The 27,667-nt window shown below is 34.4% G+C and overlaps 2 protein-coding genes across 5 annotated transcripts; both read right to left on the bottom strand.

Moving 5' to 3' along the window:
* Positions 1-7,850: 7,850 nt before the first annotated feature.
* LOC130826798 (laccase-17-like) lies at positions 7,851-10,999 on the bottom strand. The gene is made up of 6 exons (XM_057692393.1): positions 10,823-10,999; positions 10,158-10,309; positions 9,821-10,065; positions 9,426-9,554; positions 8,400-9,353; positions 7,851-8,247 (listed from the first exon to the last, which is right to left on the bottom strand). Exons 1-6 carry the CDS (start codon positions 10,940-10,942, stop codon positions 8,117-8,119), a joined length of 1,731 nt encoding a protein of 576 aa, XP_057548376.1. The 5' UTR covers positions 10,943-10,999; the 3' UTR covers positions 7,851-8,116.
* A 3,527-nt stretch (positions 11,000-14,526) lies between these two features.
* On the bottom strand, positions 14,527-21,510 carry LOC130818285 (serine/threonine-protein kinase Nek6-like). 4 transcript variants are annotated; one of them, XM_057684405.1, is made up of 14 exons: positions 21,193-21,489; positions 20,895-21,115; positions 20,402-20,468; positions 20,083-20,148; positions 19,354-19,400; positions 17,467-17,512; positions 17,310-17,390; positions 17,172-17,214; positions 16,965-17,014; positions 16,787-16,868; positions 16,661-16,710; positions 16,393-16,466; positions 16,080-16,131; positions 14,527-15,970 (listed from the first exon to the last, which is right to left on the bottom strand). In XM_057684405.1, exons 2-14 carry the CDS (start codon positions 21,011-21,013, stop codon positions 14,753-14,755), a joined length of 1,995 nt encoding a protein of 664 aa, XP_057540388.1. In that variant the 5' UTR covers positions 21,014-21,115; positions 21,193-21,489; the 3' UTR covers positions 14,527-14,752. The 4 variants fall into 4 exon arrangements, with proteins under 4 accessions (XP_057540388.1, XP_057540396.1, XP_057540412.1 ...); XM_057684413.1 differs by having other exon boundaries at positions 20,895-21,118; positions 21,193-21,469; XM_057684429.1 differs by lacking the exon at positions 20,083-20,148 and having other exon boundaries at positions 20,895-21,118; positions 21,193-21,510.
* Positions 21,511-27,667: the final 6,157 nt, after the last annotated feature.

Here is a 27,667-nt window from a genome sequence, read left to right as displayed (position 1 = left end):
AAATTATGATTGCAAGCTAAGTAAGCACGAAAGGGGTTTTTAGTCGTTTGCACACAAAGTCACAACTCACAACCTTATAAATGAACTAGATGCACATGTTAGCAATTATAACTCGCTATCTTTACTTTCGTTCAAAAATCACCAAATCTTTTAATTAATTAGTTATTATGATTAGCTTTTTATAAATAAATTATGTTTTAACTTATAAATGAATTAGTTTTCAATTCTTTATATCGCTATTTATGTTTATCAAAAACTATGGAAACTACAAATTAATATTCAAACAAGATGTTATATGGCTATGTTTTTAACTTATAAATTAACGACAATATAAGAGTCAAATTTGCTAATAAATAATGTACAATGGTCAAATAAAGCAAGATTAAAAGAACGGAGGTAGTATGATAGTAATAAAACCAAATCCGCAAGCAAGAGAAAGAAAAATGTGTAAATGACATTGGAATTATTCATAAATAATGGAAACAAATGATAAATATACTACAAATACATTATTAATACTCTTCTATTACATTCATTTTACATCATTTAGATAAATAAACTCTCATAAATCGTAATATTTTCCCAAATAATGTAAAATAAGTGGAACAGAAGATACTGTAGGAATATAGATGCGTGAAATAGAATTACAAGAAACTATTTCTTAACATCTAAACAGAATAGCATGTATATCATAATATGAATTACCAATTATAAAGAATATCATACCCTTGATGTGTGAATTCCACGTTATATAATCGAGTATGAAATATACCAAAATAGAGATAATAGAACGTCAAATGTCGTTCCTCTAATGTTGGTCCACAAGCATCGAATAAATCACCACGCATGCTAGTGCGGAATAAGAAAAAGCCCTTTTCTCATTACTTTTTTAGGTGGAGAATATGAGTGTGTAGAGAATACTCGAAATGATAATGTTTATGTAAAAGATAAACAAAATGCATCTATTTATACACCATGTATCACCTCTTCATATAGCATTACATGTAACCTTTACATGTCTTAATGTTAATAAATAATGTTTGTTTTAATTCCTAATTAAAACACACAATAAACCACTAGTAACTCTTCACATTTCAAGTAATACTTATGATGATTAAGTGCATGCTTTAATTCACAATTAAACATATAATCAATTTATGTATAACTCCTCATACTTTAAGTATCCAATAAGCATTTTATGTTCTTGGTGTAAATATATATCCGATCGATTATTTATATGTGTGACCTCATAGGACCCGATTATAATATCATATTAGATACAAATCATAGTTAATTTCTAGCAAAATACTATGACCAAATAAAATACAGATTGTAAAAAAGAGATATATAAAGGCTTATTATTGAGAGCCATATTGGCTGCTTAAGTCTCCTGAGAGTGACAACTATATTGACATGGAGTAACGTTGGAATGGGTCCAAGATTTTGCTTTAGAGCTCTTTTAAGTTTTCTATATTCATCCAAATCAAATATGACTCCATTTTATTTTTTATAAATAATTTGCATAAAATAATAAATTAGTTTTTAATATATATATATATATATATATATATATATATATATATATATATATATATATATATATATATATAGACATAAAAATTAAAATTAAATTTATTTGTTATTTGAAATTTGCCCAAATTCAAGCAATGTCATTTAATTATACATTATTTTGACAATTAATATCTTTTATTCTCTTTATGTATTTATTCTCTTTTTTAATAGTTTCTCCTATTTACTATTATTGGTCCATTTGGTTTTGTATGTTTGTCAATGTACATATTCAATCGTAAATGTCTCAAATTATTTTAAATTAAAACTTATAAAATGTTGATTTTAATAAAATTTCCATTGAAATGAATGGAATATCCATTTAATTATGTTTTAAATTATAGATTAGATTAAAAATAAAATACAAATTAAAAAATAGTATTAATAAATCAAATAATAAGATAAAAATAGTGAATAAGATGGAGTATTATTCAATTATATATTCACGCATTTTTTATTTGCACAAATTCTTATAAGAGACGGTCTTTTTACGGGACCATTTAATTAAATCAATCCATGAGAAAAATGTAAATATAAACATATATTAAGCTTTAATGAATTAACTGTTTCATTTGTCATCTTCACAAACTATTTCTTAATATATACGTTTATTAAGAGATGCATGCAAGGGAATAATAAGGTTGGTGAAAATTGAAAGTACATGTGTAATACGACAGTGATAACCGGTAAATAATGAACTGGCCAAATTTTGGGCGGTGCCAAATGGATTGATTCATGACCAATTGGTTGGTACATGGCATTAGGAATGCTTATCTGATCCTCCGTACATAACGGTGATTTATAATACTAATAAATTATCTTATGTGAAGAATTAAATAGGATGAAACTTTTAAGATCTAATTTTTTTTATTTTAATTACTTTATTGTTATTTGTATTGTCTTTTTAGAATGATTATAAATTATAATTATTGATTAGGAATTTTTGTGTATAATTAATTAACAAAATAAATTATACTTATCTTAAATAGTTGTTAAATTTATTGTTTTCATGTTATTTAAAACGCACTCTTTTAATTACTGGAGTAAAATAAGTATTTAATTGTGTAAATTATGACAAATTTTACAAGATGAATTAAATAAAATTTTATTGATTATGTATCTTTATATATGTTAAATTATTAGGGTTGAACTTGTTGTAAATGCGAGTATATAATCCTGGAAATACAATATCTACAAATTTCATTAGCTTTAGTATTTTTGCCTATTTTTCGTTGACTTATTTGACTAGTTGTAGTACTAATGTTTGTTTTTGTTGGCTTTTAAGTTAACTAGATAAGCGATTGTTTAAGGAGATATTTGACAAAATAGTTATGGTTGTTTGACTTTTCATACAGTTTAATGTACTAGTTTAATCCTTTATATTCATAATAGATAATAAAAATCATTAAAATTTTATATTAATAATCTGAGACGAATAAAACAAAATTCCACTGGACTATCTTTTAAACTTGTAAATTAAAAATTAATCATAAATTAAGAGTGATGAATAAATAGTGCATTATCTACTATTGTTGCTAAGTAATATATAACGGAAGAACTATAATTTTATCAATGCTCAACAAAATTGTCAAAAGTTTTAAATTTTATTAATAATTGATACAAAGAATAATGAATGCGATCAAATCATAGATAATGGAGTATGAATCTGATCAAATAAATAGGAGCAATTTACATCAAACAAAAACTGCATAAAAAAAAGAATAGAATATGAATATGAATATCTGTTATTAGTGCTTGAAGATGATAGAAAAAACGGAGAAAATAAGAGAGAATGCAATAAGAGCAGTAGAAACGGGTAGAGAGATCCCTGATCCGGGTGCGGGTCCGGGTGCGGGTCCGGGTGATGGAACCAAATCTTGACCATTTACTGCCCCAACTATTGCTAAAACAGCAGCAACAAATATGGTTAATGCATTCATTTTAATAGCTCCTGCCATTCTTGATGATCAATTGGAGAATAAGAAAGATGGTGGTGTTTTTTTGTGGTAATTAGTTGGGTAATTGTTGGAGAAGATGAAATATGAATGAAGGAATTGGGTGAAGAGGGGCTTTTAAAGGAGTAAAAAGGGGCCCACACAAGAAGACTGACAGATTGGTGCAAGCTTGAAAGTGTCACAGAGATTGGTTGGCTTATGATCATCTGGGGCTAAGAAGATGAGTGACAATCAATCATGTTCTAGAAGTTCACATGTCATGTTGCTTGGAAATTACACATCTTGGATGGATTAATCATTATATTATAATACAATAATATTTCATTATATAAATATCATTAAGTGACTGTCAATCTGTTACATAAGGTGAAGTTTGAGAGAATATGTTGTTATCAATTGAGTTTTATTAACATACATCATATGTAATTTTAATTATGGGCGGATCTAGGTGCCCTCATGTCATATATATATATATATATATATATATATATATATATATATATATATATCTTATTTTTTTATCAATTGTGCTCTCATTGAGTTTCAATAAATAAATCTTTCATCATTTCTAAATAAAAGACATTTAGTGTATAATAAGTTTAACAAAATATATAATTATTAACCTTTGGTGTTAGGTTTGAGATTATATATTGATTTTTATGTATAACTAACTCTTAATTTGTGTCAAAACATAAAAGTCATTTGCTATTTAAAATAATTTATTTGCATTTGAATATTTTTTGATTTTATAAAATAAAAGTCATTTGCTTGATTGTGATGGTTCGCTTTAAAGTCAATCAGTATTTAATCATCCATGTTAGATTGATTGGTCGGGTTTGATTGAACGAGTCATGTATTTATTACTCCCTCCTAATAAATCAAATGTCCAATTAGATTTCGCACATTTTTCGTTGTACCACTTTAATTCTAAATATATCTAATTATGCTTAGTTCAAAATGACGAAAAATTGATATTAAAAAAATTTAAATTGAGAGACAAATCAAATAAAATTTCAAAAAAGCTATACTTTAACTTTTAAATTGAGAATAAAATACGAACAAAGAGTGATTTATAAAAATAAATCAAAAAATAAATGTGACATTTGATTATACAAATATTTTTCATTATGTTCGCTATAAAACTTAAAAGCTCTATTGAAAATCTTCAATTACGTGGCTGTCTTAAGGTTGGACGGCTTGAATTTTGAAACGGCTAGCCGGAAACTTGGGATTCTTGGACTAATTCACTATTAGAAACGTGTGAATCATTACTTATTCGCAATCATTTATTTAGCATTCATACTTAAAAATCATATACTACTTCTTATAAAAGGCCGATTTTTATTCTATTGTGATTACGTCTATATTATTTATAGTGGATAATACTTTTAATACTCACATATACCAACAAAATTCATACTCATATTACATATATGTCTTAATTTGGACAAATGCGGTGCAAAACAACAAATTGTACTTGCATGTTATCCATACTTGTATGTAAGTTGTAACCAAAACTAATTTTATATTCGCTTAATTTTGTGATTGGATCCGAATCAAACTAAATCACTAAGCTCATTCTTAATCGAACCAATTTAAACAAATACTCACCTTAATTCAAACAATAAAAGTCAACCCAAAATCAAAACATACACCAATCAAATCTAAATTTTACGTGAGAAATTTGTTAATGGATCATAATCTAGTAGACCTATACAGAAATAAATTAATTTTGACAAAACACATTATTTTTAGCAAAATGAAAAATAATTACTTTTGTAAGAGAAAATTTGAGTTAGATAAGCTATTTAACTCACATATAAAATGTCAAAATTTCAACTCAATCAAAAGTTTAAGCTGATGGTTGAGGCTCTAACATATATATGTTATTTTATTTATATGTATTTATTTTATCTTTCTCGTGTAATTACGTCTTCTTATCTTTCTCAAGTTGGGGGACTCCTTTGGTCGCGCTTTCCTTTATGGGTATGAGTTGCCGCCGTCCTTCCCTCCCCAGATCTTGTCCATCGTTTTTCTATGAGCGGGATACACTGGGTAAGATGATGATAATGATGATGATAACAGACCCCCTTACACGAGAGCCTTTTGGGCTAGAAGTGTGGATGCGCATAGGGGCTGAATATTCCACTTTAAATGAGGGGTGGTTGAGATTCGAACCCGTGACCTCTTGTCACATTGGCTTCTGATACCATGTCAAGGAATCAACTCAACCAAAAGCTTAAGCTGACGGTTGAGACTCCAAGATAATTTGTGAAAGAAAAATCAACAAAAATAAATGGAAATGAACACATATATATCCAATGTCTTGACTCATATATTCTACACAATCATGTCAATAAACCATAGACAAGTACACCTATATATAGTAGAATATGTAATACTTTTATATTATGTAGTAGTGAACCAATTATTACTCAATAGAAGAAACCAAAAGAATTCTATAAGGTAGTCCATCCATATGCAAACCAAAAGAAAATACAAGCATATATGAAAACCATATAAACTCAGAATACAGCAATTAGAGACATTAAGACAGAAGACATAAGCAATGTTCCTGAAATTGGCAATACAAAGCCATTTCCAGCTTCAGCTGCAGGCAAAGGGGACAACCCAGTCCCCGTTTCTTGACCCTTAACCATAACCATGCTTACGACCGCCATGACCGTAGCTAGCACCATTATAGCCCTAATCTTAATTAAATGGTTTGATGCCATTTCTAGAAGATGAGATGCATATATGGGAAGTTAGGGATGTTTATATGAAGTACTTGTATAAGGGTAGGTTTGCCTTTAAGTTTAAGGATTGTTTTGGGTGTACACCTAATAACAAATGGAAGTAATGGACAGCTGCTCTTTATGTGTACCAAGTACCAACCTTGAGAGGCATTAGGGATCTTACTATGCCTTTTCATCACTTGTAAGCCACAAAAAGTTGTAGTAGATTGTGATTTATTACCATTTACTATATATTTTTCTCTATCTTTGGGATAATAGCAAAGTGAGAGTGAGTTGTTTGTTTAAAGAAAAACGTAGATATTTGCTAAGACATGAAAATAGAGGGTGAATTGTGTAAATAAATAGAAAGTTAGAATGTAAGGATGACATTAAAAAAAATGGTAGGCCAATGTTCAAAAATAAAAATGATGCAACATGAAAAAGACATATATAGAAATGGAAAATGATGTTAAAGGAGAGTTGCCCCATAAAGATAATCGCGATGTCCGTTTTTTGGAAATATATCGTTATGATGGGTAAAAAAGACGTTAAATATCTTTTTCGATTTAGCTGTCGGGAAAAAGACAAATAAGTACTTGACCGGATTTTCGAAAAAGTTATCACATAAAGATAATCATGACATCCGTTTTTAAAAAAAAATATCGTTATGATAGGTAAAAACGACATTAGATATCTTTTTCGGTTTACGTGCTATGAAATAGGCGAATAAGTACTTGTTTCGACCAAATTTCCGGAAGAGTTATCCCATCAAGATAATTGTGACGTCCGTATTTTGAAAAAATATCGTTATAATGGGTAAAAACACCATTAAAATGCTAAAACACAAGGGTACACTTGGTAATTAGGAAAGTCAAAGGTGATTAGGTGGTCAACAAAAGTCAAAGGTAATTAGTATAGTCAACAGTCATTTAGGATAATCAAAGGTCATGTGGGTTGGTCAACGATCACTTGACTCGAATGGTGTACACTTTGATATTTTCAAGGCTATAATTCGCAAAAAATAAACATCAAATCTGTAATTTACAAAAAACCTAAACTTAAAAGACTTGTTAGTTGATCTATTTACTTTTGGTTCTATTGTACCTTTGTAACTAGTTACATTAGTTGCATAGTTGTAATAACTTTCCCCACATTTAGGATTGGTTTGTGGGTCTTAGTATGAGGATTTTGTTGAAAGAAAGTCTCATATGTTCGTGCATCAACATAAAAAACAGACTGGAATTAGCTTTTACTATGAAACAAACATTACTTTGATGTGAAATTTGGGCATGCCGGCCACCAAAGTGTGGTACCTTCTTATTCTCTTTTAACGAGTATGTCTTGAATAAAGAATAAGTCTTGCATACACTGACTCAGGGTGGTCTCATTTATTTTTGATCCAGAATAAAAGATAAAAAGAGTTCATGTACTTTTAATTTATTAAAGTAATTATTTCACTTATAATTAGAGAAATAAGCTAATTATATGGGCGTCTCATGATAAGACAGTCTCATACAAGACGAACTGTAATAACATAATCCTTTTGTTTTTTTATAATAATGCATATTACTTAGGAAAAAATGTAAAATAGATAAATTCAATTCAAGATATTTCCTTCGAATTAACTTACATGGAAGTTACACTCATGCATTAAAAAAAATTCATAACTATGTGTCATTCAAAATGAATCTTAAAAGAAAATAAAACGAGAAAACAAATTACAAAATAAAAAAAATTCAAACTTAAGACAAACTAAAATGTACGGAGTAGTAAAGGGTTAGCAATTCAGGGAAAATGCACGATCAATCTCTGCTAGAGACTCTAGTCAGAAACTTGTCTGTTGTCACAAAACAACATCTAGCACTTAGGCAGATCTTGTGGTGGTGGTGGCAGCTTTTGATTAGGATGTTTTCCATCTTCCACAACCCAAGCCATCTTCAATCCCCAGCTTGTGTGAACTTCCAAATGGCAATGCATGAACCAAACTCCTGTATACACATCATCCCAAAACCATATGAGAATGAGTGAAAGAGCTCTACTATAAAGTGTGCACACTATCTTTAATTCATCGACGTGGGATAAACCATCCCAACAATATTTGAGTCAGATTGATATTTTAAGGATATGAATATTACTATACCTGGATTATCAGCAAGGAAACGAATAGCAACCCACCCACCAGCAGGAACTCCAACGGTATTCCTCTCAACAGGGTCAACAAGATTGTACTTAGCAGGGTCTTTATTAGGATCAAAATTTCCAAATCCTTGACCAACCACATAGAAATTGAGCCCATGAAGATGAAGGGGATGACTTTCAGCCCCAAGTATACTTGTATCCTGCAACACGAGCTCGACACTCGTGTTGAAAGGAAGAACAACCATCTTAGTCCCGTCTATCACCATCGTATTGTTAGGAGGCGTTCCGGTGTAGTTAAAGGGAATTAAAGGTGAGGAGGGAAAACTAGTGGAATAAAGCCCATTATTTTGATGCAAAAAATGGGCTTGTAGAAGAGCTTTTGAAGGCATAACAAAGGACACATTGTTAACAGCTGCAGCAAACATGGTTTTATTACTCGGGCCTTGACATGTTCGATTTTTTGGACACGGGTTTGTTCCTAACCCAATCGTAAAAAAGAAATGTTTATCGACATTTTTAGGTACATTAGCAGGATACTCTGCATTTGCTAGACTTCTAAGTTTACTAGTAAAATTAGTAACAAAAGATGTGTCTCTTAGAGCTGGTAATGTGGGCTTAAAAACACGAAGCTTCGTTGATTGTTTTGGGTGGTTGTAGTGAAGGATTCCCGCGACTGTTGAGTTATCGAAAGTCCCATTTCCAGTAACATAAGGCCGAGCCATCATAAGAAAGTCAGCATTAGGATAATAAGGCTTGGTTTTGAGCAGAACATTGGTGGTTTGACCGGGTGTTATGATAATTGTATTTGTTTCGAAGGGCTTAACATAGATGGCATCTACATCCACTGTGATAAGAGTGTGATTTGCTATGCTGAAAAATAGTTCATCATTTAGTGCCGCGTTTATCAGTCTAAGGAGGTAAGTTTTCCCCGGTTTTACACTCAACTTGAATGTATCTGCACATACATGAATACATGATCATCGACTTTTTTGTATGTATATATACGTATAGATAGATAGATAGATACCTTTTGCGGAGCAATTGTATAATAGTCCAGGAAGGCCATTGATGGTGTAGGCATCCGATACATTTGGGCCGCCTCCTGTTTGCAATGCTTGCGCAATCACTGCTTCAGGATCCGCATTCCACCATTCTCCTGCAATTCCCAACCACAAATTAGAACTAAAACATGTACTTAGAAATCGGTATAGCCTATGTTACTTGGACTTGGGTGCTGGTGTCAGATACTGGTACGTGTTCAAGTGTCGGATGCGTCTACATATTTAATTTTCCGCCTAATTTGGAGTGTCTAAGTGCCATACCAATGTCTGAGCATCAAGGATCGGACATGGTTACATGAAGCAAAATGAAGAGTCCGAGTAACATAGGGTATAGCAGTATAATATGAGCTACACGCATTACCAAACATAAGTGGAACTTCCTTATAAGGCTGAGAAAAAGGGTAAGGAACACCGCGTTTTGGGAGAATAATGATAGGTCCATAGAGGGTTGATCTTAGCCACGAAATGTGAGCATGCCACCAAAGTGTCCCTCGCTGCCCAATAATGGTGAAGTTATAAACATAAGTCTGTCCGGTTTGGATAGGACATTGTGTGATGTATGCTGGACCGTCTGCCCATCCACTCAGTAGCTGTCTGATTCCATGCCTATTTATACAGTCACGCAGATTAGTTTTAAATTGTATCAACCAAGATTTATAATGCTAACTTTGCAACGACGAAAGGTGAGTAATAGATACCAATGGATGGAAATGTTGTTCCGGACATGGTTGACGACTTTGATAACAAGTCGATCACCCTCTCGAGCAACGATTCGAGGCCCTGGAAACTGTCCGTTTACTGTCACAATGCTTTTGGTATGGCATAATCTTGTCACATTTTGTAGCTTTATCTACAAACACAATGGTTAGATATAGGTTATTTCAGTGTTGCATTCAACAATAACATAGTGGGTGGAAAATGGTTTTTACATTGGCTTTTTTTTTGACTTTTGACTTTTTAACTAGGTGGTCAAACAACTATAAAAAGTGTTTGGTATAATGGCTTAGTAAAAAAATTTTCCTTTAAGCCAAAACCAAAAGTCTAGCTTTTTCGTTCACTCTTGAATTTTTGACTCACTTTTTCTTTAATATATATAAAATCAACAGTCAACAACTCATCCTCCATTCCACTGAGATTGCTGTAGTTAAACTCAAAAGCTCACATTAATAGGTGTTATAACAATCTCAATAGGACAGAGGAGTAAAAATATCATACATGTTCATATCAGTTGGCTTAAACAGTTGGCTTATCAGCTAACAAATCAGCCAATACTTCCAACTGGTCAAACCAGCAAACAACACCGGCCGACGGCCATTTTCCAAACAAATAAACCCTTATAAATCTAAAAAGCTTTTTCAAGTACATCAAACTTGTAGTGCCTAGTGATGCCGGTGTTAGTTGCATCAACAACATTAGTGTTCCAAAACAACGAGCACACCATGCTAAAAATAGCAATGACCAAAATTTTGGGAAAAGTTGCCATAGTTGGCAAACTAAGAAGCTAATTGAGACTAGTAGTATATTATGAGAATGATTATGAAACTTGCAATAATAGAAGAACCTTAAATAGGATGTATCCCAAATGATTAGGTAAAAAAGAAACTAGCTACATAGACTTAATTTGTTTGTTGTGTTGTTAGTTTTAGAGTGATCCTAAAGTCTATGCATGGATACACTTTTGGTTCTAAGAGATTAACATTTGAAATATGTATCATCGACCCTCTTAGCTAAAGGCATAAATTATTTACTTAATTTAGTCAATCTACTAAATTTTCCAAGCACCACTAATTTGTGTAGCAATTGAATTATAACTATTTCTAATATAAGGTAATTTCAACTTATCATCTATCCGTTGAAAATACATAGATAATTTCAACTTTTTTTATGTGTCCATTGAAACAATTCATCTTGTACGAAACCGTCTCACCATGAGAAGAGCCCATTTATATAATTAGCGCATTTCTCTAATTGGTTAATTTAGAATTATAATTGATCACTTTAATAAACTAAATGTATATAGGTCAACCAATAAAGATAGTATTACCATGAGACCGTCTTATTAAGAATTTGTGCCATTTAAAATTTACTCAGCCTAAAAAAATACTTTTGTATTTTATTTATTATTTTGCAAAACACAAGCTTTGTTCTACATTGTGACCTAATTTATGAGTATTTTCTTACCATTTTATCTTCTATTAACTACCATTCATGAGAAATTTAATTTGTTTGCATGGAATTCCTTTAAAAGACAAATTAGTATAATTTGGTACATTCTCAAAGAAATACTTCTAATAGATAAGGTGTGCACTTTTTTATGTCAAATTAGGTTAATTGATGACTAAAACACATAGAAAAGGATTATTAATGGTGTACCAATAAAAAGACTTCACTTAAGGAGTACTCTTGTTTTTAGGCTTTCTTGTAAACACATGTAGGCTTGCATGGTTGTAAGGTCAATCTCTACATTAGAGTACATTACAAAATACTGTATGGCTACTTGTCTACCAAGGTATTGCAATTTGAATTATGTTCTTGTACACAAATTTTTTATAGAATCAACCTCTCCTATTTTCAACAAATTGTCCACCTTGTTTACTAGTTTGATACATGTTGGATTTTATTTTCTATTCTTTTAATTTACACAAATTTTTATATGGGACAGTCTCACAATGAGACCAATTTTATTCGATTGACTCAATGTACATTTACTATTTTAAAGTTATCATATATAACTTTAAAGTGATCAGTTACAGTTTTTAAGTGATTACTTCTTATAGTCTTAGAGTGATACTTATATATAAACTTAAAGCTATCACTTACAATCTTAAATGATCAACTAGATAAATGGACTAATTATATAAGTTTGTATCATGATAAGACGATCACATACAAGACTTGTTGTTTAATTTCTTACCAGCATAGGTTGCTCTCGGGTGGGGTCAAATACAAATTAGAATTACACTCAGATTACTCTTACTAGTGTTAGACCACCATTTGAAGAGGATGCAGGTTACTGACAAGTGGTTTTTTGGCATACTTATCTTCTTGTAGTAGATATCAATTACAATGAGGTTATTGAGATCAAGAACATTTGAGGGTTTGAGTATTTTGTGTCTTAAAAGGTTGAATTATATATGGTCCAAGTCATTTTGATTTTGAGTGAATAATCCAGTAATATCTATTTAGGTCAAGGTTAAGTATGGGTCAAAATAAAGGTGAACAAAACCAAATTGGGTTCAAATTGGTTACACTTAGAGGTAATTGAGTTCTTGTTGACATAGGGTGAGTTTTTCTTAATTGGATCGCTTTAGGTCGAATCATATTAAATTCAGGTGAAATTTTGGCGAATAATGCTCTAGTTAGAGTCAAGCTTATGTCAAGTCATGCGGATTGGGTGTCTAATTGGGTGTCTCAGACCAAGCCCAACAACAACACCTGCAATAGACACCAGTAGCTAGGGGTGTTCAAAACCGGGTACCGGGTCGACCCGGATCCGGAAATCCGGGTACCCGCTTTTTCGGGTACCTGAAATTGTGATCCGGTTCCGACCCGGTTTAAATCGGGTCGGAAACCGGATACCCGGTTTTCTTAGAAGGTTTTTTTATTTTTTTATTTTTTTTGTCTTTTTTGGTTCAACTATGCGTTTTTATCTCTATTTTTATTTAAAATATTTTTTTACATAAAATTCAAATACTAACTCTTTAAAAATATTTAGGTTAATTAGTCATAAAAGAAAAATGAAGAAAATTCAAGAATAATATTGTTACACATTGGTTTAAGTAAGAACAATTATACAAAAAAAATTTATCCACGGGAGATAAATTATATTAAGATTCAACCCAAAATTAGCTTAATAGACACCATTATTATTTTATTTATGAAAAAGTAATTAAAAAAAAAAAACAGATACCGGGTACCCGGTTTCCAAAAATATGTGACCCGGATCCGGATCCGGTACCCGGTTTAAAAACTGGGTACCCGATCCGGATTATCCGCTTTACAAAAGCCGGGTGAATTATCCGGTTTTGAAAACTGGATACCGGGTAATCCGGATCGGATTTTTTTGCACACCCCTACCAGTAGCAGCGTATTGTGTCTGATCGTTCAACCGATGCTCTTACTTGTTTGAGCAGACTAGTTCGGGGGTATATTCGTGTTTTTCTGTTTGATACATGGGATTGGAACACCTAATGACCTTAGCTAGGGTTCTTTTACTAATATTGTGGGCTATGTAGGAACTAAAACCAGCATTAGAATATGGGGAGGATACATAGGAAGTAATTAGAGTTTGCGAGCGCTTGAGTCAGGTCTTCATATATTCGGGTTGGTGTTTCTATTAAAAGTGGAAACTTTAAACTTGATAGTGTGTGATCATGCATTGTGAATGATATTTTTTGAATTTATTGTTAAATAATTAATAAGAGGTATCCTAGACATCATTTATGTTATGTGTGCTTTTTTCATCAAAGCATTGATTTTTTCTGGTGTGTCCCAACTCTAAATTAGATGCAAAATAGAATTTAAATGCAAACTTTCTAAAAAGAGGCCTGACATCCGGAAAGCAAACTTAGAATCTAGATAATAATTGTATTTCCACCACCCCAAATAATTAGCTTTTATAATCTAGACTCGGGTCTACTTAGGCCATTATACGAGTCAGTTGATTAAAAACCTTATATATATTTAATAGTATATAACATATAACACAGAAGAATAATAGATCATTTAGTTCAGCACACATGCATGAATGTTCAGCCCCATCCTATACTAATACCCTGAATTCACCTAGATCATACATGTACAATACTTTACCTCTTTATATAAATTTTAGTTGTTTTGCTTTACTTCTAAAGTAAATACTACTATTTAACTCAAAAAGCTCTCACATATTAAGTCAAATATTGTTATATCAGATGGACGAAGGGAGTAATATTTGTGATCAAATGTAAAGTTTAGAGACTGTAGTAGTAATACCTTCGACCAAATGTTGACTTTCAAGGAAATGCCTTGCATTAGAACAGAAAATTTCTGTATGACACATTCATACATATTGATCTCAGCAAAAGATTACAGCACAATATTTCATCATCAGACACTACAAGCAACAACCATTTCTTTACAAGTTACAACAATTTCAATCAAAAAGTTTAAACCCGCAAGCTCGTAACAAAAAATTCACAATTTCATTCAACGAAACCACACCCTCGTAAATATACATGCACACGCACACATAAAGTTCCTATAGATCACATATTTAAAGACAGGAAACCATATAGTGTGTTATAACATAAGTTCAGGTACCTTTTGCAGATTTATGTGCAGCGATTAAGCTTTTCGTCAACCATATTGCAGTTTCCCGGGAAGATACAGTTTCCTCTCCAAAGGGTCTCAGAATACCATTGAGTTCGTCGAGTTTATCCTCTCTAAGTAATCGTGCACATAACTCGAGCAGAGACTCCAAGGCGTCGGCCCTTTGGTGGCCTGGTACTTCGCCCTCGCCGTTGTTTTGCTCTGCACTCATTGCTGTGAGCGTCCTGTTCAGCAATGAAATTTCTGCTGCTGTTGGATTGATTGTTTCATCATTGCCATTACCAGACTCTGATGAACAACTAGTGTTGAGTGTCTCGGTACAATTTTCTGATGGAATAGACTTCTCTGTAGATCGATTGCCGTTGCCGTTTTCTGATGGCATAGACTGCTCCGTAGGTCGATTGCCATTTTCTGATGGCATAGACTTCTCCGTAGGTTGATTGTCATTTTCTGACGGCGTAGACTTCTCTGTAGGCCGATCTTCTTTACCGATATCACTAATTTCCATTTTCAATAGAGAATCGAGTTCAACATCTTCAGTTTGAGTAGCCGAAAATGTAGAAATTTCATCAACGGGAGATTTGTGAGAAGGAACAAGTTCTTCGCAAGGTATCGACATATTTCCATTGTTACGGGGTAAGATTTCTACGATTCCCTCTGTAAGATCCTGGATGTCACAAAGCTCGAGTAGATCGAGTTTGTCCACATTCTCGATATTAACATCTACCCATTTTTGAAGTGTTTCATTATTAAACAAGGTGCGCGTTGTAGTTTCTTCTGCAGTGCTTTTGGGTGCATTCAAGTCACTAAGCTCGGCTGCGCTGCACATGATCATTTCACTGCCTGAAGACTCACATTTGGAACTTTCACTAGTGTCACATCTATCCTTTAAGTAGCTCACCGGATCAACCCTTTTTGTTTCAAGGTTTTCCTCCGAGGTAGCAGATGTCGATGATTTGTCACAGTTCTGCTGGTTCATGGGAATAATATTACTAACCTTGTCACATTGTTCCAGATATGGCTTCACTGTTCTATGCTCTCGCTCTCTTCCATCCTTGCCCCGATTAGGTTTACCAGATGAAAGTCTCCGAGCTGTCTTCTCCTTCGAGTTTGGAGACTTGACTGGAAGATAAGACGGAGAAGCTGCACGACACCGAACTAGATATGGCTGCAAATGGGGATGTCTCAAAATCTCCGCAGCCTGAAGGATGACGTGAAACGATGAAAGTATTAAAGACCGTATGTCAAGAGGATCCAAGAATCGCAACTTGCAAAAAATCATAACAAGTAGATAAGATGCTAAAACTCACAGTTGGTCTATGCTCCGGGCATTTTCTTAACATGGTCTTTATAATTTGTTTTCTGGACAAAACGAAAATATTGTGAATAAAACTTGACAATATATTCCATAGTATAAAAACAAGCAATAGGGAGAAAAAGAAGCTAATTTGAATGATCACGGTCATGGTCATCAACCCAGCATCCCGCACAAAGTCAAGGTCCAGGGGGAGAGGTAACGGACAAATCATACCTGTACTCACTCAAGGAAGAGGGCAGGAGAAATGCGTGCAGTCAAATAAAACCAAAACCCCCGGGTCAGTTATTGGATTTTGAGATACTTACAATGTGGAAGAGTACATGATCGGGAGCGGGGACATAATCGATCGATTAATTTTGTTGATCAGACTGGTCATGTCCTGTTTCATTTCACCAGATAAATCTCAAAATTAGTCCACTGTTTATCAACTATTAACTACACTGTTCTTGGCATAAGTGAAAAACAAGGTTGCATTGCAGTGCGCGATTGCAACAGTTACCGCATTTTTCAACCATGGTTCTTGGTATTAAAAAACTATATTGAACAATTTAAGTAATTTAGAATAAGACTTACATTAGCCTTGAATGGCAGTTGATGAGCAGCAATCTCAAATATACAACAGCCTGAAGCAACAAAATAATTTCGAATGAGGTAACGCTATATCGAAGTTTAAAGTACACTAATGATACTGCTGCTTACCAAGTGACCATATATCGGATTTATAGCCATAAGGAATATCGGCAAGGAGCTCAGGACACATGTAATTGGGTGTACCAACAACCTACGCATAACAAGACATAACCAAAATCCGTTTATCAGCAACGCTAACTAAGTGTTGGGAAATTGTGTGTCGATTGGAAAAGTCAAAAGTCAATACCGAGGAAGCAAGATCATCAGGCTTGAGAAATTTAGCCAGTCCAAAGTCACCTGTATCCACCAAGCACGCACACAAATTTGTGCGGGGTACAGTCAACAAATCATCTAATGAAACCACACATTTATTTACGTTGAACCAGAAGAGGATACAACCGTACAACATATATAAGTCGTAAGAAAAGACGGGTTTAAAGACAATTTATCTTACCAAGCCGAATGTCATTTTCCCTTGTCAAGAATATGTTCGAACACTGACAAAAATTGATTATAACAACTGTATTAGTTAACTACGGTGATGCTTTGTCGCCTTGCAAAATAGAAACGAAAAGACGTTCAATTCACCAACCTTAAGATCTCTATGAAGAATGCGGTTGGAATGCAGGTAATCTACAGCTAGCAACAACTGAGTCATCCACTTGCAGACTCGCTGCAGTTAGGGAAACAAAATAAGTTTTGGATAAAGTGATATAAGGAAGACTAATTAAAGAACTATCCTGTCTTACCTCCTCTGAAAAATGTCCGCCCTTAGCCTTCCTAATAATCTCGGCCCTAATCATACAGAAAATTAGCCCAAAATTTATTCATTTGTAGGTCGTATGCAGAAATACAGTTACTATAACTCGTTGAAAAACAAAACTTCACAAAACGAGGGGTTTCAAAGACGTTCACTAGATTGTTGGAAAAATTAATCTAGAAACACCTTTGAGAGAAAGCTTTCTGCTAATGTTACAAGCATGATCTATTCAACTAAGGAGAAAGAAAAAAATGTAGTGGAAGCTATTCCAGGAATCTAGTGTTACAATCGACAAAGAAAGGTTCGGATCAGTGTCACATAATTCGCTAATCTCCTCACGAATCGTGAATCGAAAAAAGCGAATTATGGTCAGTTTAGGGGCTATTCGGCAAATTGAGCGAATTGTGAATTCAAAAGCGAATTAGCTGGCGAAATATGTTACATTGGTTCGGAAGCAAAATAATAAAAATATGAACTTTATGCAACTAAATCAGCAACTCATTTCTATGAATAGGAAGTGACGTCATGAATTGCGAAATAAGCAATTCAACATACAAGATTGAGTTCCATTAACTCTCCTCTTAGTTGACATCATAAAAGGCCAAGCTCGAACTAAATAGCACGACCTCCTTCATGGAAAAGTTCTACATAACAAAAACAAAAAAAATATTCTTATCAACGTGGTCTATCATACTTCCACGTATGGCTTTGCCATTATATGACCCATCATGTTGAGTATTTAGAGCGCGTAGGACTTTATCCAAAGGCTTAAACTATAAACTAAGAAACAATGTAACGATAACCAAATGATGGAGCTGGGCCATGCTACTCGTTCAAGCATAGTGATGCTCGTTCGAGAACTTTGTGGCTCGTTCAAGCACTGCTGCTCTAGCCTAGCAGTTTGCTTGAAAACCTTCTGTTTGATGTTTTTGGCATTTGCTCTTTCGAGCACTTTTGAATTTTCGTGTCAGAAAATTTTTGGAAAGTTATTTGGGTCATGCTCGTTCGAGCACCTCCGAACAGTGCTTCTATGTGTGAAATGAAGCTTTGTTTCATGGAGTAAAGTGTTGTTATGAATGAATGTTTTACGTCATAAATAACTGATAGTCATCGGTTATCATTGATGTATGGTTTTGGATGAATCCATATGTCACTTCAACTCTATAAATAAGAGTGAGTGCATGAAAATCATTTACATCTTTTAAAATTAATTTATGTCATCTTTCTCTCAATCTCTTGGTTCATAGAAGAGAGTAATTAACTCTTTTATTGTTTTCTGATTTTAATCTCTACAAAAACACATAATCATTTAGTTCAATCGGTTCGTACAAATCGGTTGATGTGATTGATTGTATCTCGTTGTGAATTTTCAGTCTCATAACCCAAGTACCTTTACGGGGGAAATATCACAAAAGGAAAGTATCGTAGTCGCCTTCAATCTATATCAAGATTACTGGTGACGTTCATTGTCGCAAACTAATCTTCTCCACGGTGTTTTCGTTCAATTCGTAATTCATTCAAGCAAAGAGTCCGTTGCCATACACAAAGGAGACACTACAAACATCATCTTGTATTTGTAGTTTTATTTATCGCATTATTATTTGTAATACATCATACTTCCAGATGGCGTGTGCATCCACATTTCTAACACAAATGGGATACGATTATTTGATCTTGTGAATTCATGTCATAAACATGCATGTAAGATTGAAAATAAGCCGAAAAAAAAGTAACTTATGCAGGGAGGACGAAATTTATTGGACTAGTAGAAATGTTCAATGATTAGTGGGTACTGAAACTATTATGCCAGTCATATGAAACTTGAAACTGTAACCTGTTTTTAAACCACAAAAGCATAAGGATGCTAACTACTTACATATCACCTCCTTCACAATAGTTGGTCACAATGCATACGCAACATTCCTACAACAGTGAAAGAGGAAACGATTGAATGAACACCATATTTGCAAGTCATTACAATATCGTTGAAGAACTTCTCCAGCAAACTAGTTTCAAATTGAATTAGTAAACACAAAAGCAATGGCTTTAACTACTACTACATTCAAAATTCTAAATTTAGAGGTGGTTCATTGTTGATTGAGCCAAAGATTTATAATTTTTTGGTTTCGATCATTGTCACATGATTCTCTAATCTCTTTGCGAATCACGAATCAAAAAAGCGAATTATGGTAGATTTTAGGCTATTATAAGGTCATTTTGAGCGACTCGTGAATTCAAAAGGCGAATTAACGGCGAATTATGTTAGAATAGTTTGGATTATAATGGATTGTATTAAAATAACTCATAAAATCATGCACTTGTATTTATCTAGACTTGAAAATGTTGTTTGCTACCAAGGGTAAATCAAAAACAACCCCATGTTCTCACTAAAAAGGGTTAGGTTTAAGTTACATACATCTCATCCCGAACCCCACCTTGGTGGGAGCCACTTAACGGTGTCGAGGCAATAAAATGTTGTCATAAGGTGGTTCAATGGTGCACCAGCACTTAATTTCCATAGCTATACTACCTAAAAGTATCACAAATGGACAAAATGGCATTATTGATACCAATAATTATGTAGTTTCTCCACATATATATATACCTGATCCACCCAAGAATCTTTATACTCAACAATATATGGATTATTTAGCTTGGAAATCAACTCCATCTGCATAGAAAACATGATTGAGCCAAAAAGTAAAACTGTTGGGTACTTTAGCATGAAAAGCACTTGTATTTCAAAAAATCAAACCTCCAACAACCAATATGAAAACATTCCAAAAGATTGTAGCTTTTGGTCAACAATTTGCAACAAAAGTAGAGAAAATACAATCAATTTGGTCCTTAAAGCACAAAGATTTCAACTACTCAAATTCCCCCCAAAAAAAACAAGTACAATTGAGAATCAAAGAACTACTCACCTCCTGAAGAGCTGTTTTCTTAAACTTCTCAGTTTGCTTAGCTAATCTTATCTTCTTCAATACATACCTACCAGAAAATGGGCAGAAACCCAATTACCACCGACAGAAAATTTCATCAAAATCAACATAATTTTCTTAAAAAAAATACTTTGACAAACTTTCATAGCATTTCAAGGCCATTGACCAATTTTCAGCACCTAATGCTTGGTAGAGTTGTCTAAATTGACCCAATTCCGATTAAAACTCGAATCGGCCCAAAATAGAGGGCATATAAAAATCAAATCAGATTATCAATATATTTAATACACAAGAACAAAAATTAATCCAACTCGAGATATCATATCCTAAACCCATCAAAACACCCGAATATACACCCTAATCATCTTTACAAGAACTCATTTGAGCCCTTCACATAACTAAAGTGACAAAAATTTAGCAAAATTTATCAAAAAAAAAGGTAAAGAAAGAGCATTTTAGTGATAAAAAAACTCACTTCTTTTGCTCAGTTTTGTGAATAACAAGAAAAGTAGTCCCAAATGCCCCTCTTCCAATTTGCTCAATCATTTCATAATCCTTCATTTTAGAATTCACTTCTTCATTTTCTGCTTCCATTTTGAAATCAAAGTACCAAAACCCAAAAAAATCAACAAAAGACTAAAACCCCAAGAAGGGTCTTCTAGGATCTATTCTTGGGCGTGAAATTTCAATGAACACCTGCTAAAAATTAACAGATTTTAGCATAAAGTTCAGATTTTAACCACAGATATGAACTTAAAAACATGTATCTGTACCTTAACTTTGCATTAATTCTACAAAGAATGGAACTTTTAAATGAAAACAAAGAAGAAGAAAAAAGTGGTTGCTATAAGAAGAAAGATTAGAATAAAGAGGATGAAAAACAACAAGGGAAGAAGGGAAAAAGAGAAGAAGAATGTTAATATACACTAAAGAGTAAAGAGTAGATGAAGAGAAAGAGGTGAGAAAATAGCCACAGCCCACAACACAAGTTCAACTGTGGAAGCACAGAAGTAGCAGTCTGAAATCTGAAGAGTGAACAGTATTTGAGTATTTAATTACAAAGTTGATTCCTCAAATCTCAATTCTCAAGTCGTGTTTATTACTCTGAGTCCTAATCCTAATTAAATTAGACAAACAAAATACTTTTTTAAATAATTTCTTTTATTGTTTATGTTTTTTATATTTAATTAACATTTGATAATCTCCATATTTAATTACAAAGTTGATTTCTCAAATCTAAATAATTTTAACCTCAACTGACCTCAAACCTTGATTTGGCAAAAATTGATCTGACCTGTTAATTCGACTTGATTTTAACCGAAAATAAGTGAGTTTTGTTGAGACTTTAGACCTAATTAATTAAAATAGGTCTACCGATATAATGTGATTAATAATGGGTTGAATTTAGGTCAAAATTATACTGTTGAAAATACTTCACATATAAGAAAAGATCTCACATCAATAAAATAGTGGGTTGTTGACTTGCATATATAGTGGATAAACTAATCTTCATACTACCATATGTTTTGAGAAACAATGAACCTCACCAAGTATATGTGCAAGTCAACGCTCTTGATTCGTGGGTTTGTAGGCCCGAGCCCACGGGTCTCCCGTGTCCATACGAGTGGACCGCAGTGAAATTATGTGACGAATTATCACAGCCTAATATGTAGGAACATAGAATATTTCCTAAATATACTTTAGGAAACTTGTTATTTATTTTATTCCTTTTGTATATTTACTTCACTAATTTGTGTATATATCCTAATGTAATTACCATTATTCATTCAATACAAATCAAGTATTCAAAATCAAAATCAATTTTTATTTCCACATTATGATTTTCTTCATGGTATCAGAGCAAATAGTAGATTTGGGTTATTAGAACAAGCTGATGGAGCCTTTAATTGGGATTTGTTTAAAAGGACTATGCGAGAGAAATTCTACCCTTTGCACGGGAGAAAGGATAAGTCAAACGAGTTCGCTCGTTTGGAGATGGGAGACATGACTGTTGATGAATATTACCGAAAGTTTATGGAATATATTCAGTACTGTCCTGACAATGTTCCCACTGAGGAGAAAAAAGTACAACGATTTGAACTGGGATTGTCATATGACATTCAAAAACATATTGAGAGAGACCGCTATAACACCCTGGAACAGATGTACAAGCGTGCGTCTCAAATAGGGAACATTCTGAGGAAGGAGAAGGAAAAAGAGAAGGGTAAGGTCCCTGAGAAGAGGATGGAGATTGTAGGCCAGACATCAGGGAGTTCGTCGGACTTTTATCATAAGAAAGCTAAAACTTTCGAAAATTTTCAGGGAAGTAGGTCTAGTACAAATTTTGGGTTTAAGGGAGACGCGAAGCCTGCTAAGCCATTGCTAGACCGAGATGGCAATGAAAGGAAGTATTTCTGTATGAGATGCAGGGGAAACCATCCTGGAAAGGATTGTGATGGGAATTTGGTTGAATGTAATTTTTGTCACAAAAGGGGACATAGGGACTATGAATGCTACATCAAGAAAGGGAGTGGAAGTCAACAGCCGGGTGGGCAGCACCGGCAACAGAATTCAAACAACACCGGCAGTCAAGTCAGCCGACAGTACGGGAATGGAAATCGTGGCAACGCTGGTCAGAGGTTTCAGCGGCCTTTTAATGGGGGACAAGGCCGGATAGATGGGAACCGAGTTGAAGAGTCAGAAATGCATCGTGGGGGAAATCAAGTGGGAGGAATGAATGCACAGCCGGCTAATGGAAGAGTATCCGCGGTCAGTGCAAGAGAAACTGACCAGGTGACGGATGTGGTTACAGGTACGTTCGCCATTCATTCAATAGCTGTGAATGTATTATTTGATTCGGGAGCTACATGTTCATTTCTTGCAAAGAGTAAAGTAGAGGAGTTGAATTTAGGAACATTTGAAAAAGTTTCTTGTACAGTGGCCGTTCCATCGGGAAGATTGTACAATTGTGATAGATTGTATAAGGAAGTGCCCTTAAGAATAGGGAAGGTCATCTTTCCTAGTGACTTGTATGTGTTAGATATGGAAGGCTTAGAGGTCATTTTGGGGATGGACTGGTTAGGAAAATATAAAGTCACTATAGAATGTAGGGAGCAGAGAGTGTCGCTAGAAGGACCAAGAGGGGGAAGGTTAGATATCGGAAATTTCAGAAAGGACCCCGGACGAATTTGGTGTCGACCTTAGAATTGCAAAGACTCATGAGGTAAGGACACCCTGTGTACTTATGTCATATCAGCCAAGTGGGGAAAAAGGAGAAAGATCCTAAGAATATTGCGGTGGTGAATGAATTTTTAGATAATTTCCCTGATGAAATTCCCGGCATGCGACCTCAACGGGAAATTGATTTCACAATAGACTTGGTGCCTGGGATGGGACCGATTTCTAAGGCCCCTTATCGTATGGCTCCAAAGGAGATGGAGGAACTAAAGTCTCAGCTTGACAAATTATTGGACAAGGGTTATATCCGACCTAGTGATTCCCTTTGGGGGGGCTCCAGTTCTTTTTGTAAGGAAGAAGGATGACAGTTTGAGATTATGTATTGATTATAGGGAACTAAATAAGGTGACCATTAAGAACAAGTACCCGTTACCCCGCATTGACAATTTATTTGATCAATTGAGAGGAGCTGGGATCTTTTCAAAAATTGATTTAAGATCGGGTTATCACCAGTTAAGAATAGCTGAAGGAGATATATATAAAACAGCTTTTCGAACCCGTTATGGGCATTATGAGTTCACTGTGATGCCTTTTAGATTAACAAATGCTCTAGCTGCATTCATGTATTTGATGAATCAAGTATTTAGTGCGTTTTTGGATAAGTTTGTGGTGGTCTTTATTGATGACATATTGGTCTATTCGAAAGACCGGAATGAACACGAGGAACATCTACGTTTAGTCCTGCAAACTCTGCGAGGAAACACGTTGTACCCAAAATTGTCAAAGTGTGAGTTCTGGTTGGAAAATGTATCATTTTTGGGTCATTTTGTTTCTAAAGAGGGTATTTTGGTGGATCCGGCGAAAGTAGAGGCAGTTCGAAGCTGGTCGTCACTAAAGAATGTCACCAAAGTACGAAGTTTCTTAGGCTTGGTTAGGTATTACCGTCGTTTTGTCAAAGATTTCTCACGAATTGCTCGGCCTATGACTTCGTTGATGAAGAAAGAGAAGAAGTTCGTGTGGACTGATGAGTGTGAACAGGCCTTCATGACTTTGAAGGAAAGGTTAACTACGGCCCCTGTTCTTACTTTACCTGACCCAAAGTTGGATTATAATGTTTGCAGTGACGCATCGAAGAAAGGTTTGGGTTGTGTACTGATGCAGGACCGTAAGGTGATTGCTCACGACAATTGAAAGTACATGAAGTTAATCATCCTACCCATGATCTGGAGTTAGCTGGTATAGTGTTTGCTCTCAAAATATGGCGGCATTACTTGTATGGCGTCAAATGTAGGATCTACACTGATCATCAGAGTCTGAAGTATCTCTACACTCAGCCCGATTTAAACATGCGGCAACGTCGGTGGCTAGAGTTGATGACAGATTATGATTTGGAGTTCATATATCATGAGGGACAAGCAAACTTAGTAGCTGATGCGTTGAGTAGGAAGTCCAATCACTCATTATCCGCCTTGGGCGGAATTGAAGAGTTGCATCGGGATTTTGCTAGATTAAATTTGGAAGTGGTACGTAAAGGTGAATTACAGGGGTGTCTGAATGCCTTGGCTATTCGACCTTCGTTCTTTGAAGAAATTTTGAATTCCCAGGATAAAGACCCGAAACTTTTGAAGTTAAAGGAAAAGGCACAGGAAGGAAAAGCGGAGGGATTCTTTGTTCTGGTAGATGGAAGCTTGAGGTTCAATGGTCGTTGGTGTTTGCCGACGGGGGAGGAATCTTTGAAGGAACATATTTTGGACGAAGCGCATTGTACGAAATTTTCAGTCCATCCGGGTGGTGACAAGATGTATCAAGATCTTAAGTTAATGTTTTGGTGGTCCGGAATGAAGAAGGATATTGCAGAATATGTCTCGCGCTGCCTGATCTGTCAGAAGGTTAAAAGTGAGCATAAGAGACCAGGAGGGTTACTACAACCGTTTAAGATACCGGTGTGGAAGTGGGATGATATCTCTATGGACTTTGTTGTGGGGTTACCTCGGACGAAGGCAGGTAATGATGCATTATGGATCATAGTTGATCGTTTAACTAAATCAGCACGTTTCATCCTTATGAACTGTCGTTGGGGGATGGAACAATTGGCTCGAGCTTACAGTAAGTATGCCGTGCGATTCCACGGTGTGCCCCGTACTATTGTGTCCGATAGAGATACACGGTATCTGTCACATTTTTGGCAAACCTTACAACAGGCAATGGGTACTACGTTGCTTTATAGTACATCTTTCCATCCGCAGACGGATGGGCCAACGAAACGGACGAATCAGATATTAGAAGATATGTTGCGTGCTATTGCCATGGAATGGCAAGGGTCATGGGATGAACACTTGGATCTGGTCGAATTTTCTTACAATAACAGTTATCAGGCATCCATACAGATGGCTCCTTTCGAAGCTTTGTATGGACGTCGTTGTCATAGTCCGGTTTATTGGGATGATTTCGCCGAAGCAGTGACCTTGGGACCTGAATTGTTGTTCCAGATGACGGAAAAAGTGAAGTTAATAAGGGATCGCTTGAAAGCGACACAAGATTATCAAAAGTCTTACGCGGATTTGAAGCGACGACCAGAAGAGTTCACCGTGGGAGAGCAGCTATTACTTCGCGTATCACCCATGCGCGGAGTAGTACGTTTTGGTGCTCGTGGAAAGTTGAGCCCTCGATTCATAGGGCCATATGAATCATTGGAACGTGTGGATAGAATGGCGTATCGGTTAGCCCTTCCAAACTATTTGGAAAAAGTACATGATCTATTTCATGTGTCTCAGTTAAAGCCGTATCATGCCGCAGCCACTCATGTCTTAGATCTTGAACCTTTAGAATTGGATGCATCCTTGTCTTACTCTGAGCAACCGATTCGAATCTTGGACAAGAAGGTCCGTAGTACACGACGGAAGGATATATCTATGGTAAAGGTCCTGTGGTCAAATCACGAGCGTGAAGCGGCTACATGGGAAATTGAAGACTCTATGCGGGAAAAGTACCCTCACCTCTTCCAGGTTAGTCGCGTTACGGGGACGTAACTCCTTTAAGGGGGGTAGAGGGCGATAGGAATTTCGCGCGAGTGATGATAAACCTCTTTGGCTTGTTGTCTTGTCTTTTGCAAGTGTGGTGTTATGATAGTATGTGTGTCCTGCGTTTTTCGTTGCTGTGCAAGTTACGAGGGTGTAACTTCTTTTAAGGGGGGTAGTCTGTAACACCCCGTAATTTATCTGGTTTAAAAAGAAAATATAATAAAATAAAATAAATAAGTATTATTAAATTATATTATTTTACATAGATAATTATAAGAAATAAGGTAAATTAAATATAAAAACAAAAATGTAATTAACGGTAACGTGTTTTATCGCGTACGTTGTTATCGCGTAGTATTCTTTTTCCGATTTAACATTACTTATTACAATAGAATAATTATAATAAAAAAATATTAATGGAAAGGAGGTGAAGGGGGGCAGCCGGTTTGGGAGGTATGGGAGGAGTCTTGTAACTCCTCTCATAATGGTGTATTATGGCTTAATTAAGTTGATCCTTAATTTCCCTATTTATCCTAAACATCATTTGAATTCCTCACATTTCAAAACCTCAAAGTAAACACAAAAAAATCAGAAAAATTCTTCCCTTGTGCTCCTTGATTTTGGCACTTCAAAAGAAAAAAAAATTTTCTTGTTGTTCCATCCAATCTTTTGATCGAAGGGTAAGTTTAATTGAATTGTTAATTATAGATTTTATATACAATATATTTTATGTATGATGATATCCTATGACTTATAGGAGGATTGAATATTTTTCTTTTATATATGAAAATTTTCTCTAATAATCCTTTAATAAAATTTGTTAAGAGGATTAAGAAAAGGAACTTCATGATCAATATTCTTTAACAAAATTTATATTTGTTACAAGAATTAAGTATTTAAAGTTATATTGATATTTAAATAAATTTCTCATGGTCTACTTTTCTCTAACAAAATTTCAATTTGTTAGATGAAATTTAAATGGTATGGATTAAGTAATATAGTCATCCAAAAAATTTATAAATCCTTTAGCAAAATTTGATTTGTTTGAAGG

Source organism: Amaranthus tricolor, chromosome 1, assembly GCF_026212465.1.
Source record: "Amaranthus tricolor cultivar Red isolate AtriRed21 chromosome 1, ASM2621246v1, whole genome shotgun sequence".
Lineage (NCBI taxonomy): Eukaryota > Viridiplantae > Streptophyta > Magnoliopsida > Caryophyllales > Amaranthaceae > Amaranthus > Amaranthus tricolor.
This window is presented reverse-complemented; position numbering and strand designations above follow the sequence as displayed.

Coding starts and splice junctions, on each gene's coding strand:
- LOC130826798 (XM_057692393.1), bottom strand. CDS start 10,942: ATGGCAACTTTTCCCAAAATTTTGGTCATTGCTATTTTTAGCATGGTG. Junction 10,310..10,822: donor CTAGGCACTACAAGTTTGAT/GTACTTGAAAAA, acceptor TTGTGTTTGTAG/ATAAAGCTACAAAATGTGAC. Junction 9,555..9,820: donor GGAAGTTCCACTTATGTTTG/GTAATGCGTGTA, acceptor TGGGAATTGCAG/GAGAATGGTGGAATGCGGAT.
- LOC130818285 (XM_057684405.1), bottom strand. CDS start 21,013: ATGGAAGCAGAAAATGAAGAAGTGAATTCTAAAATGAAGGATTATGAA. Junction 17,513..19,353: donor TATTGTGAAGGAGGTGATAT/GTAAGTAGTTAG, acceptor CTGTATGATTAG/GGCCGAGATTATTAGGAAGG. Junction 17,015..17,171: donor GGAAAATGACATTCGGCTTG/GTAAGATAAATT, acceptor TGGTGGATACAG/GTGACTTTGGACTGGCTAAA.